Below are 13,681 nucleotides of genomic sequence, written 5' to 3'. Positions count from 1 at the left end.
CTCCGAGGGAGAAAGACTTGTCTTTCGACTCCCATAATAGTTGCAGTGTCTGAAGCCCACAGGGGTGTTGCTATGACTCAGCATGGACTCTGGAGCATTAAGTTTGGGGTTTTGACAGGGAGCCCTAGTAACATAGTGGATTATGCCTTGGGCTGCTAATTGCAAGCTCAGCAGTTTAAACCACCAGCTGCTCCAGGGGAGGGAGAAAATTGGGGCTTTCTACGCCTATAAACAGTTACAGTCTTGGAAACACACGGGAGCAGTTTTGTCCGGTCCTGTAGAGTTGCTACGAGTTGGAATTGACTATATGGCAGTGGGTGGTGTGTTTGTTGGTTGAGTGTTGATGCTCATGTCACCTATTCTATATTATACTTTTTATATAACTACATTTCTACTAACTCACACACAAATCAGTATCTTAGGGTGAACACCTGCAACGGTACCTATCATTAAAATTAAAACACACAACACTGGCTTGCCATCGAATCCATGCCAACTCATACCTACCCTCTAGGACAGGGTAAAACTGCCATTCTTCAAGGGAGTACAAAGTCTTATCTCTCTCCCATGGAGTGGCTGGTGGTTTCGAACTGCTGACCTTGTGGTTAGCAGCTATCACAGTACCTTATGTATACTAGGCAGTCAGGAATGATTTTCTAAAGCGAATTGAACTAAACTTGTAAAGAAGGTCTGGCATTAACGTGGCCACCAGTAACTTTTCATTGCCATATGCAAGCTAGAGTTACAGGACAAGGGGAAATGATCAGGAAAGGGAAATGATCAGGACAAGGGGAAATGATCAGGAAAGAGTTACAGGACAAGGGGAAATGATACTGAAGGGCAGCCTCCAAATTTGACAGCGACTTGGGAAAGTGGCGACACATACAATGTAGGTATAAACTCACGCATGCTTGGCCTGCCTAATAGAAAACCGATCTTGACATTTTGAGGTGCAGAGGGACATCTGATTTGGAGACCTCGGCACGTCTGGAATAAGTTAATGTATGGCTTGTTTTCTTGCAGCAGTGCATTTGTTCGGCCTGACTTGGCAGTTGCAACCAGTTGAAGGACAGCTCTATGAAAATGGAGTTAGCAAGGGGAACAGAGGGACGGAGTCCATGGATACTACTTACTCTCCAATTGGAGGAAAAGTTTCCGATAAGTCAGAGAAAAAAGGTACAGTGTCGAAAATGATTGATTAAATATGTATCCCTTGTCTTCTAATTTGGTCATTAGGGCCAAATATGGCATGCTATCTCCTCGCATTCAATTTGATGATCATGCAAAAGAAGTTCTCTACGTGGACAGAATAAATACATGTCAATGCCCTGTGAGAACAAATTTGCTTTCTTCTCCATTGCCTTGAGTATAAACCAATTAAAGTTCTCAAATATGTTGGCAATTTTGAAAATGATAAATATTTACAGGATGGAGGTTTCAATACTATGGAAATTACATTCTGCATATAACTGCCTTGAAGCAATGTGGAATTGTGATTAAAATCTTCATGTCCAAGCCTAAAATTTATATATAGCATTTTACAAAGGGGATGTGTAAATTTCTTCTGTTTATACTAAGAAAAATTCTTTTGTGTAATATGAAGGTGAATGTTTATGTCAAACTTGGGAGATGTGAATTCTTCGTTGGTTGGGAGAGAAAAAAATTTGGAGTACTAAATTGCTAGATTTAACCAACATGCGCTTAAACTCCCTGTTCGTATGTACAATCAAAGTCACACGACCAACACTCCCAACATCTCATTCACAGCGAGTGAGCTTGGTCTTGAAGTATAAGCCTTGACACTACTAGGAAGTGTTTATTTTCATTCTGATTTCTCTTGAACAAGATTCAATCCATAGGGACTCAAACTGGGTACAATTTCAGGAAGTCAATGCACAAAGTAGAAATTGAGAACAAAATGTCTAGCCAGCACATTCCCAGACATTTTCAGCAAATTAAAGTAATGGTGTAGTAGTGACCAGTGGTTCCGACCACTACTCCTGTGGTTTCATGTCCTTTGGTGGGTTGTTTTGTGGTTAGTGTACTTAAGTCTTTGTGTTTTATGAAGCACTAACTTTGTATCGGGAAAAATTAATGCTTAGGGTTCAGGGACATAATGCAGTTTGTTCTAGGTTTCAATTCACCATGAAAATGTGCTTTGCCTCCTTATTTGTCAGTCCTGTTTACAGCCTGGGCCAGCTTTCCCAGCAGTTCTGTTGGTGCTGCTGAAATGAGCCAAGGGGAGTACAAGGTACCCCATGTGGCAGAGGAGAGGGTCTGATGGATTTGAACTTTGTCTTCCATAACTTCTCTACCTGCGTTTTTCTCACTTACTTTTTGTCCTATTTGATGACACTGTATCTTAAGCTGTAACCTCCATCCCTTGGTTCCATCTGCGCACGGGAGTCTTACCATTCATTCTGATAATCCCCCGTGATGTGTTAGAGTCAAATGGAACGTGCCAGAGAACACAAAGTCATCACATGCAGTTGCCATCAGAGAATATGCAACTTTGTGTTCTACTTTCCATCTCTGATTTGTTTCCACCAAGTCAGTGGATGCTGAGGGCTAAAGCTTGTTAAATAATTACAGTCTGCCAAGCATTGCTCCACGCCTGTGACCTGGGGGTAACACATTGTCACTGTGGTGCTGTTGGGCTTTTCCACTCGGCGTGACCCTCTGTACAAAAGAAAAAGCCATTTCCTAGTCCGGTGTCATCCTCATGGGAGCCACGGATCCAATCCATCCTCTTTTCCACCGACTTTGCCACACACTTTCCCTCTTTTTGACATGCTTGACCAAGCAGGAGGTCCTTCTCCAGGGATGGTTCCCGCTTAATGGCATGTTCAAAATACATAACTCGTCTTCCCATCCATCCTTGCTTATAAGTCTCATTGGGACAGTGCTTCTTTCAGGACAGATTTGTTTGTCCTCCTGGCCACCCATGGTGTACGTTCAATATTCTTGGCCAACAATTCAACAATACCAGTCCTTGCTGTCCCCTCGATTCACTGCTCCGCTGTCACATACACATGAGGACACAGCGAATACATTGTAATATAGTGCAGAAGTTATGTGGCAATGGAAGGAAAACTTTAGAGCATCGTCATGAAAAATGTTAGACAAATTCTATACCCTTCTATTTTTAATGTGTTGTGACAAGTTTCATAAATGAAAACTTTTTAGTTTCTGTTCAATTAGAACAACAAATAAACCCAACCGATTTCAATTCAACACTTTTTATGAAAAAGCATGACAGGCTGATACCACATACACCACATTTTTTGTTTAAACAGGCTTTTTCTTAATGCCTGGACAACTGCACATCACAGTAAAATATGTCACTTTTATAATATCATTTGTAATTAAAACCAAACCTTGAAGAAGATATCATCTTACTTTAGGAACAATTGGAAATGTTCCGTTTTGGCTGCATCACTCCGTTAAACATAAGCTCACCATGAACTGGAGCTGACTATGCGGCAACTGAACTCACACCAGCAACAGACATCATTCCCTCTAAAGAAGTATCTGTGGAAGCTTGTCTTCCCAGTGATGTAATGCAGATTAAAAAATAGATTTGTACAGCAATCGTCATTGTCGCATTGCAGTGTGGTGTCTGGTCCCTGAAATTAAGGCAGACAACTGTTGTGCGGAATACAGGAAGCACAGTCCCCGGCACACTGTTAAATGGGGCAGTAACTGGGATTAGGCCTTCCTGGCTTTAAGGAACATCCTGTCTGTGTGTCTTCCAAGGCAGACTTATTCGTTCCCCTGGCAGTCCGTGGAATATTCAATATTCTCTCCCAGCACCCTAGTTCCATGGCATCAGTTCTTCCCCGGTGTTCCTATTCATGGTCCAGTTTCCACATACCAATGAGGTACTTGAAAACACCGTGGATTGGGTGAGGTGTATGTAAGTCCTCAGACATCTCTGCTTTTTTCTTTGTTTTTAACACTTGAATGAGGTCTTGTGCAGCAGATTTACCCACGTGCATGACATCATGTCATTTTTGACTGCCTTGAAGCCGGCAAGACTTCAGCTCCTGTACTTTGTCAGGAGGGATCCATCCCTGGAGAAGGACTTAATGCTTTAATAAGGGAAAGGATCATTGGAGGTGGGGGGAGGGCAGAATGGAAGACCCTAAATGAGAAAGATTGACACCATGGGCTCAAGCTGAGCCATGACTGTGAGCTTGACACGGGACCAAGCTGTGTTTTTTTCTCTTGTACGGAGGGTCCATTGGAGTTGAGACTGACTCCAACAGCAGCAACATTGAGTCCAATGGCCATGAACAACAATCCCTGTAAACAAGTGAAAGGCTGCCTTCGAGTCTTGAATAACATTGTCCACAACAGATCCTGCTTTCAAACGGGGATCACAGTTTTGGTTTTGGTTTTTCTTTCTTTCAATGAGAGCCTTCTTGGAATTTAGATGTTTTCACTTTGTAAAGTTGTACCTCTCTTTATTTAGCAATATAGCCTCTTTTTAAAAATGGATCACCATTTTCATTTAAGTGATGGGTAAGTCAAATGATACTTGACAAAAATAAAATTCCGTTAAATGTGTATCTGCTTCTCAGCAGGAAATGGAAGAATTTTCTTAGCATTTTGACAAATGAAAGGAAGTACAATCTGATCATAGATATTTAGTATGCTAATTTTCTTATTTCTAGTATTTAAATAAGAAGACATAAATCTCAACCAGATGATGGACAATTCCAGAAACATCCAAGTTATCAATTGTTCAGTAAACATTCATGGAATTATGTAAAAACAGCCTCTGCTGCCTTATACGCTTACCCACTGGTCATAAGTAGTTCTTTCTGTTTAACCACTAAGGATTTCCACTTGGAACAGTGCAGATGATATATACAAATAAATGACTTATTCTGAGACCTGAGTCCTTAACAGCCTAAAATAAAATAATCAAAAATAAAACAAATATAGATTGGTAGAATCAGATGATCTAATCCAGCCCAGTTGGTTTAAAGATAGAGAAACTGAGGTCCAGAAACGTCAAGGTCACCGAGAGAAAGAACTGTGACTGGAACAACCATCTCCTAGTTGCGGTTCTTAGGTGCTCCCTATTACTGCCATGATGTAACACAAAGGGGCTTTGTCAACTGCTGATGACGCTTTGGTTTTAGTGACCTATTGCTCTTGTGACACAAAGAGAAGACCCAAACCAAGCTCACGGCCATCAAGTGGAGGCCAACTCACAGTGACCCTTTAGGGCACGAGAGACCACGCCTCTGAGTTTCCGAGACTGTAACTGTTTACGGCAGTTGAAAGCTCCATCTTTCTCCCAGGGAATGACTGGTGGATTTCAACTGTGAGCCTTGCAGATTACAACTCAACTCTGCCACCAGCAACATTTGTAACACAAACAGGCAGGGTTCAAGAACAGAAGTTTCTTCTCTTCTCCTTCAGGGTGTGGCTCTAGGGGGACCTCTCCTTGCCTGGGTCAGCTTCCAGGATCCAGCGATCTTTCAGGTCCCACGGCTTGCAGATTCCCCTGCCTCTGCCATGCTTGATAGTCTCTGATGTCAGCTGGACCTTGGATGAGAGCAGAGACTATCAGAAAGATGTTGACTTGTGTTTTATTAACAAATCAAGGGAAACTGACTATGTGGATCATAACAAACTATGGAAAACAGTATAAACAATGGCAAATCCAGCACATTTAACTGGCCTCATGAGGGACTTGTACATGGACCAAGAGACCGTCAGACAAACAGAGAAATGAAATATAGCATGCTTCCAATCAGGAAAGCTGTATGCCACTGTTGCGTCCGAAAGGTAGCTAGAATAGGGATAAAGAGGGGTTGTCTCCCCAAATGCCTGCCTACGGCCATGGTAAAGGAGCTGCAGAGAAATCAGGCATTCATCAAACACGTATGTGAAAATCCAGACTAAGCATGAACAGACTAAGCCCGCTAGGTCTAGGTGAAACTAACCTGGGCACACCCATCTTAGGCACCAGTAAATGACATCACACAGGTGTGCCTAAAAGTAGCCAATAAGATCAGCCAATACCTGCAATCATGCCCCTCCAGTATTCAGGAGGGGTATAAAGGCAGAGCCAGGGATGTGGTCGCTCTCTTGGGATTCCTTGCTCTGTGTCCCACATGCTGGTTCCGCAGTCCTGTTCCAGTCTTCCTTTCCTGAGCTCCTGCACAGTCTCCCATGGCCTTGTACACTTTCCAGAAGTGGTATGTATTTTTGAAGATTGTAATCCCTGAAATGTTCCTTTCTCTCATAAAAGTCACTGGGATTATAAATTCTGCTGCATGAATTCTTTCAGCACTGCAGAGCAAGAACCAGGTAAAACACTGCAGAAACCTAACGTATCCTTTCACTATCCTTATTCAATCTGTATGCTGAGCAAATAATGTGAGAAGCTGAACTATATGATGAAGAAGGTGCCATCAGGATTTCTCAGAAGGCCTATTAGCAACCTATCATATGTAGATGACATGGCCTGGCTGGCTTAAAGTGAGAAGGACTTGAACCACTTGATGATCTTTCAAGGCCTGTAGCCTTCAGTATGGATTACATCTCAATGTAAAAAAAAGAAATTCTCACAATTGACCCATACCCCTCATGCTGAATGGAGAGAAGATCAAAGTTGTCAAGGATTTCATTTTGCTTGGACCCACAAGCATTGCTCACAGAAGCCACAGTCAAGAAATCAATTGGGAAGTGTGGGGGGGTGGGGGGTGGGGACACAAACGAAATCAAACGCAGGATTGTACTGAGTAAATTTGCCATCCAAGAACTCTTTAATGTAGTAAAGAGCAACGATATCACTTTGAGGATTAAGGTGAGCCTGATCTAAGACAGGGCATTTTTAAACACCTCATATGCATTTCAGGAGCTCTGGTGGTACAGTGGAGATGCCCTGGGCTGTTAATCGCATGGTCCATAGTTTGAAACCATCAGCCTCTCTGCATGAGAAAGATGGGGCTTCCTAATCTAATATAAAGAGCTACAGTCTCAAAAATCCACAGAGTCCATTCCACCCTGTCCGACAGGGTCACTATGACTTGGCTTTGACCCAATGGCAGTGAGTTAGGGTTTGTTTTTTTTTCTTTTCATATGCATGTCATAGTTGAACAATACAGAGAATACTTGGGAAGTGATGCATTTGAATTATGAGATAGCAGACAACGTTGAAAATACCACAGATGGTCAGAACAAGTAAACCCGTGTTGGAAGAAGTACAGCCAGAATGCTTCTTAGCAGCAAGGATGATGAGACTTTGTCTCATGTACTTTGGATATGTTATCAGAGGTGACCAATCCCTGGAAACAGACAGCATGCTTGGCACAGTAGAAGGCTTCTGAAAAAAAGAGGACCCTCAATGAGATGGATTGACACAACGGCTGCAACAATGCACTCCAACTTAAGAAGAATTGTGGCAATGGCACCACTCTGAACACTGTTTCGTTCTATTGTGTATAGGGTGGTTCAGAGTCAGAACCAACTCACAGACAAGGAGCAGCAACTAGTCTGTGACAGTGCTGCAAATTATGCTACTCATGTGTGAGGAAAGGCACCCTGGTGGCATAGTGGATTATAGTTTGGGCTGTTAACAGCAAAGCCAGGAGTTCAAAAACACCAGCTGCTCAGAGAGAGGTGGGGGGGGGGGGGGAGAGACAGAGAAGGCTTTCTGCTATTACAAAGGTAGATCGACTTGGAAACCCCAACATGCTGTTCTACTCTGTCCTGTAAGGTCACTATGAGTCAGAATCAGCTTGATGGCAGTGAGTTTGCTTTTGATTTGGAAAAGAAAATAGGTTTAGGACACACTCTACTCTGACATGACCATGTTAGTGTTACAAAGAAAACCCTTTTCCAATGGAATTGCACCTACAGGTATAGAGGCTGCTAAGCCAGCGTCCGGCAGATGGAACCCACCAGCTGCTCCATAGGATGAAGAAGACATAGTTTCCTTCCAAAAGGATTTTCCCCTATACATCTTTTGGGAACACGATGAGGCGTGTTTACTCCGTCTTAACAGGTGCAGTGTGAGTCGGAATCTATTCAGTAGCCGCAGGAATCCATGACAGTTTTCACTTAAGAAATCTTGATGACAACCCCCCAACCCCCCCAAAAGTTAGGAAGTTGGTTGTACTGAAGCTGTGGCAAAAGGGAGGAGATCCAGTGTGTTAGCAGGGTGGCTTTGGTCTTTGTCTTTCACCGGGAGTAGACACGTGGCAAGTGGGTTGTTTACAGTGAACGATTTTCAGTCTGATCACTTAGCTGAACAGGAAATGTTTCCTCTGTGTCCGGCAAGTTTAGGGGTGACAGGTTTAATCTCAGCTTGTTATTCATGCTACAAAGAAGAGGAAATGGGAGGGTCTGTGTTTGACCTTGTCACAAGTAAACAAGGGAGTCATACACAAGTCGTGGAAGAGGGATGACAGAGAGGATAAGAGTTTTATCATGTCCTATGAAGAAGGGTGTTGTCTCAGAAGACAAAAGACGGGGAGAATTTTGGAAAACAAAATGTTGGAGGAATTTCTTAACCCACACTTGTTCTCTGAGAGTTCCAGGCTCAGGTAAAGAAAGTCGAACATTAAAAGAAATAATAATACAATACAATAAAAAGAAAGTCCAACGTTATCAGTTGCAAGCTGGGAAAGGGCGGAATTTATTGGGTTTTTGAAGGCACAGAATCCCTGCAGATTGGAAGCCAATAGAAAACACAGAAAGGTGCGCCGAGAGAGCTAGAGGACACTGAAGACTGAAGGCAGCCTTTATCTCTTTTACACAAGGCTAGCTTCAGGGGAAAATGGTATTTCTTTTTAATTCATCCTGCAACACAGAAGAAAGAAATAAAACCAGAACAGTTTCCTAGACATGTCTGATGAATGTATGCCCATGTAAACAATATATAGCTGGTTGATAGGACAGTTTATATCCTATCCCGAAGACGCTTTAACCAAGACGTAGCAGTAACAAGAGCTTCACCTTTTGGGGGTCTAACCTCTCATCTGATCAATGGAGTAGTTGGTTTTCAAAAAGTAGAGGGTTAAGGGAATGGGCAATTAATAATGCAAATCAAATATTAACCCTGGATTTACAAATAGCAAATACAAGAGGCCAAGTTCCTTGAGATGAAAAGAGAGAAGCTAAACCTGGCATCTTCCGTCCCTTCTCCCCCTCTTTGTCCTCCATTGTCTTAACAGCCGCTAACATTCTGAGAAACACTGGTGATATAGTCAGATTCATCTCCCAGGTTTCCTCTAACCTTACATCCAAGGATTCAATGAGTCTGACTTCAGCAGTGAAGTAAGACTAATTAGTTAATGCAAATAAAAGTAGACCTATCTTGGCGGGCCCATTAGTTTACTAAGTAAATATCAGTCTGAGACCCTGAAACCGGAAGGACTTAGTTGGTGCTCAGCTAGCACTAGCAACTGGGCCGAAAGGGATCACGTTAGAAGGTCCTGGATAGAGTGGAATAAAAGCATGAAATGAACTGAAAATCATAAAGGAGATCGGGCTTACTGGTCAGACAGAAGTTGATGAAACCCCCAAGACTGTAGTCCTCAGTCACTTCAAACCAGGAATTGAAGTTGTATCCCCTTATCTGGATTTTCAGTCAAAATATAGACAGATATATAAGGAGAACAATAACACTAAGGAAGTATGCCTACCTTATAGCAGCCAGCCCTTTGAGACCAAAAGAGTAGTAGTATATACCTATGGATGGAGCTGCAGGATGAGGAAAGAAGGAATGGGGACAGGAAACACAAGGAGGAAGTGGGGATTGCAGTGAATGACGTGAATTCTTTTATGGAAAACCGGTGTGCTCTGTAAAATGCCAGCCCACTAAAAATAAAATTTAAAATAAGAAAATACCATGGTTTGAGTGAGGAGGATTGTAGTTATCCCTTCAAAGGGACAACATTGCATTTTAGACTCGAAAAAGAAATCTTTTGTAGCAGGATACAGTTTTCCTTACTGTTTGCTCTGTCCCTGTCTTGGGTCAATTATTTAAATAAAAGTTACCTCAATTCAGGGTTTCACACTTAGAGTCAAATGTATAGCCCTTCCTTAAGAGTGTTCTGAAAGTCTTCTCTTTCACACCAGGCATCTAGATACAGCAAGCATTCTTGCTCCTGAATACAGAAGCCATATATATACACACACAAATAAGAACCCATAGGAATTCAAAATTAAACAACAGCATAAAAGGTACCTTTGGGGCCAAGTTTTCTTTGTGGACCTCACCAGAGTGTGGTAGGGGTGTGCTTGTGTGGATCTGTGTATAGCTCTTTTTTTATTTGTTTGTTTTGTTTTAATTTACTTTTGCCATGGACACCTTGGGGCAATTTATGCCATGAGATTTTGTGGGCCCTGAATTCCATATTTACTGATGCCGCCACATATATTGCCTTCACAGACCCAGTGAGCATATAAAAGGTTTATTTTGTGGTACCAAACGAAAGAACTGTACCAACCTCAGGTAATCATTGTGCATTCAAATGGAACACAGTTCTGCAGTATAATTGGGAGGTCCTTCACCATTGGTGCATAGGACATGTGGATGTTAAAATGCACAAAGCTGCCCTTTGAGTCAACCCATAGTTTCACTATCTTTTACTTAAAAGATATTAGAGCCCAGGACATTGTGGTAGAATTGGGAATAATTCATATAAGCACAGCAAACCACATGAATAAAATAGTAGTAATGCACTAACAAAGACAACAATGTTGGGAGCTTAACATTATTATTTTTAAAGATTGATGGCAAATTACAGTAAATGTTTCCTATAATGCTATATAGATACTTCTCTAATACAAGGTTTCAGAGGGCCCCGCTAGAGTACTGCAGCTTGTTTTCAACTATATTAAATCACTTTATCAATATACTTCAGTTTTAACAAAAGCTTTTCTAAAGCATACTGGAGACCTGACTTCTAAAACAGATTTATGGAAAGGGTTCACTATGCTAAAAAGAAAACTTATTTACAGTATAAAAAATTCATGTTAAATGTTTCTGGTCATACATGGTTAATGTTTTATTCTTGCTCACTGTAATCCTCATTTTACTTATTTTCTATTTTAACTACCACACACCTTTCCTGAGATACCAGAAGAAATAGGCCTAACTTTGTTGTCCCTGTAGCCCTGAACACAAACCAAACCCACCGAGTCAATTCGGACTCATGGTATGCTATCAGAGGGAATATTTCTCCGGATGGACAAATTTCTTCAAAAGCTGGGCAATTATCCTATCACATCTTGATAATATTTTCAATTTTCTTATAGGAGGACCAGTCCATTATAAAAATTTATCAGCCATATGCTTATCTGATTCTGTTGAGTATTTTTATTTTCCAGTCTAAATTATGTTGAGGGTGGGGGGCACTCAAACATTTATGAGCTTGTGTGTGTGTGTATGTGTTGAAAAATCAAACCCTACAGTTCAATAATTTAATGCACGGATATGCATTTTCTCCACAAATAACTTTTGTCATCCTATAGATCATAGTATGCATTCCTTCTTAGCTCTTACCTTTCCAATATTAAGAGTCTTTGATATTACTTCTTGTATCTCCATTTTCCTTCCATTACTTTCTTTTTTTAAGATCAGCTTATTGTGGGTCTTACAGCTCTTATCATAATCTGTGCATCAATTGTAACAATCATATTTGTACATATGTTGTCATCATAAGTTTCTAAACATTACCTTTCCATTTGAGCCCTTGGTATCAGCTCCTTTTTTCCCCTCAGTGATTTTCTTTTCCTTTCCTGAATTCCGTTGTACAGTCTACTGAAGAGGTCTTGACTGGAGCAGTACACAGACACCATTAGCCCATTTCGAAGGGGTCAGAAGAAGAAAGAAAAAAAAAAGAACAAAAATGTGATGAAACAAACATGATGCATGACCTCCTCAAATTCTCCATTAAAATAATCTCAGGAGAGCAAAAACGGAAATGTTCACATTCAGCAATGCGAACAAGCATGATTTTAAGTGCTGTCTTAGTCAATCTGCTGTTGGACATTTACCGAGTGCCAGGAAAAGTAAACAAAAGAACCAGAAGACCAAATTTTCACCTTTCAGAAGGTTTCAATGAAGAGGGGAGCTGCAAGAAACTGACACACCCGTAATACAACCAACCAATCTAAGTGACCAGGCAGCGTACAAGGAAGAGGAAAAGTTCACTTATTGTAGAAATAGTTTAAGCACGTCCTTGGAAACCAAGAGAAAACAATTCTAGTTAACCTTGCGGAGTACAGTTTTAGAAGACTTGAGTGGAGAGTGATAAGGGAAAAATTAAGATGGGAATAACTGAAGTGGTAAATAATGGATGAAGAAAAAATATCGATATGAGAGAGAGACAGTTTGGTAAGGGGGAAAAAAAGAAGATAAGCAATATAATGCCTAGACTAGTCATTTTATTCGTCCCCACCCCATAAAAGAAGTGTAATTTGATTTTGTTAGAAGATGCGGAAAAAGAAACCAATAGAGAGAGGGTATGCTAGTAAGAAAGGAGATGATGAAGGTACCACAAACCCCAGAAGAAAGAAGAAAAAGGAGGGAGTTGCCTGCAATGTGAGCTGGGTTATAATATATGGCACATCAGGGATGAAAGGGGCATGTTGACATCTCAGAAATAAAAGACAGAAATTCAAAAGGAAAACACAAGTGTGAGATAAATGCTACCAGCTATTATTATCAGGGATGAGAGGGGTTTTGATTTTTGTGATGAGAGGTTTTAATTTGATATTAGGGAAGATTTTCTGGGGTCCTTAAAAAAAACAAACAGAAAGAAAGAGAAGGTTGTTAGTGAAAGGTGGCCCGTGAGAATTGCTTGCTAAATTGGATGCTTCCCTTTCCTGGGGCCTGATACTAGAAGTAGAGCCGCCACGTGACCTCCCACTAGAAGGACATTACCTTGGTGAAGTAGAACGTCAGCAAAAAAGACGAAGACCGTCGATGGGATGGGTTGGTACAGTGGGTCCAACAATAGCAGTAATTGTCAGGATGGTGCAGGAACGGGCAGTATTTTGTTCTATTGTGCATATGGTCACTATAGGTCAGAACTGACTCGATGGCACCTAACAACTACAACATGGATGGTCCCTCATATGAAAGTGCTAAAACCCCCAGGAAGCGCATGTCTTGAATTTTGTCAACTGTAAGTGCCCTGTTCTCTGGAGACCTACACATTCTAAGGTAATGAAGAGAAAGCTGGATAAAATTATCAGCCCTGCTGCCACCATCTCCAAGTCAGAAGACTGTGTGTCTAACAGCCTCTAACAAGCATGGAACATTACGCAGAAATATAGAAAAGTACTTGTCAGGCAGAGTGTATCACCCTAGAGGTGTCAAGTAGCCTTCTAAAACTCCTTGGAAATGCAAAACAACGGCTGTGACAACATATAATTGTTTATGTGAATGTGTATGCTGTGACAAGCTTTACCTTCTCACTATATTTTATAACAGCTTTATTGAGATATATATTCACACATTTAAAATGTACAATTCTGCGATTTTTAGTATATTCACAGAGTTGTACAGCCATCATTACTATCTAAGTCTAGGACCTCTTCATCACTTCTCCTCTTAAAAATATCTCATAGTCCTTAGCAGTCCCTCCACACAAACCCTCTCTCCAGCCCCTGGCAACCACTAAGCTATTTCTTATCCCTTGGGATT

The 13,681-nt window shown here is 41.3% G+C and overlaps 1 protein-coding gene across 3 annotated transcripts in view; it reads left to right on the top strand.

The window, feature by feature from the left end:
- Positions 1 to 13,681, top strand: part of TENM1 (teneurin transmembrane protein 1) — a 697,668-nt gene that overhangs the window by 357,998 nt on the left and 325,989 nt on the right. For 2 of the 3 annotated variants that reach the window (XM_075538256.1, XM_075538254.1), the window contains exon 6: positions 1,024 to 1,176. In XM_075538256.1, the coding sequence (XP_075394371.1) occupies positions 1,024 to 1,176 (153 nt within the window). The remainder of the gene's footprint in view (positions 1 to 1,023; positions 1,177 to 13,681) is intronic. The other variant, XM_075538255.1, reaches the window with a different exon arrangement.

Source organism: Tenrec ecaudatus, chromosome X (genome assembly GCF_050624435.1).
Source record: "Tenrec ecaudatus isolate mTenEca1 chromosome X, mTenEca1.hap1, whole genome shotgun sequence".
Lineage (NCBI taxonomy): Eukaryota > Metazoa > Chordata > Mammalia > Afrosoricida > Tenrecidae > Tenrec > Tenrec ecaudatus.
This window is presented reverse-complemented; position numbering and strand designations above follow the sequence as displayed.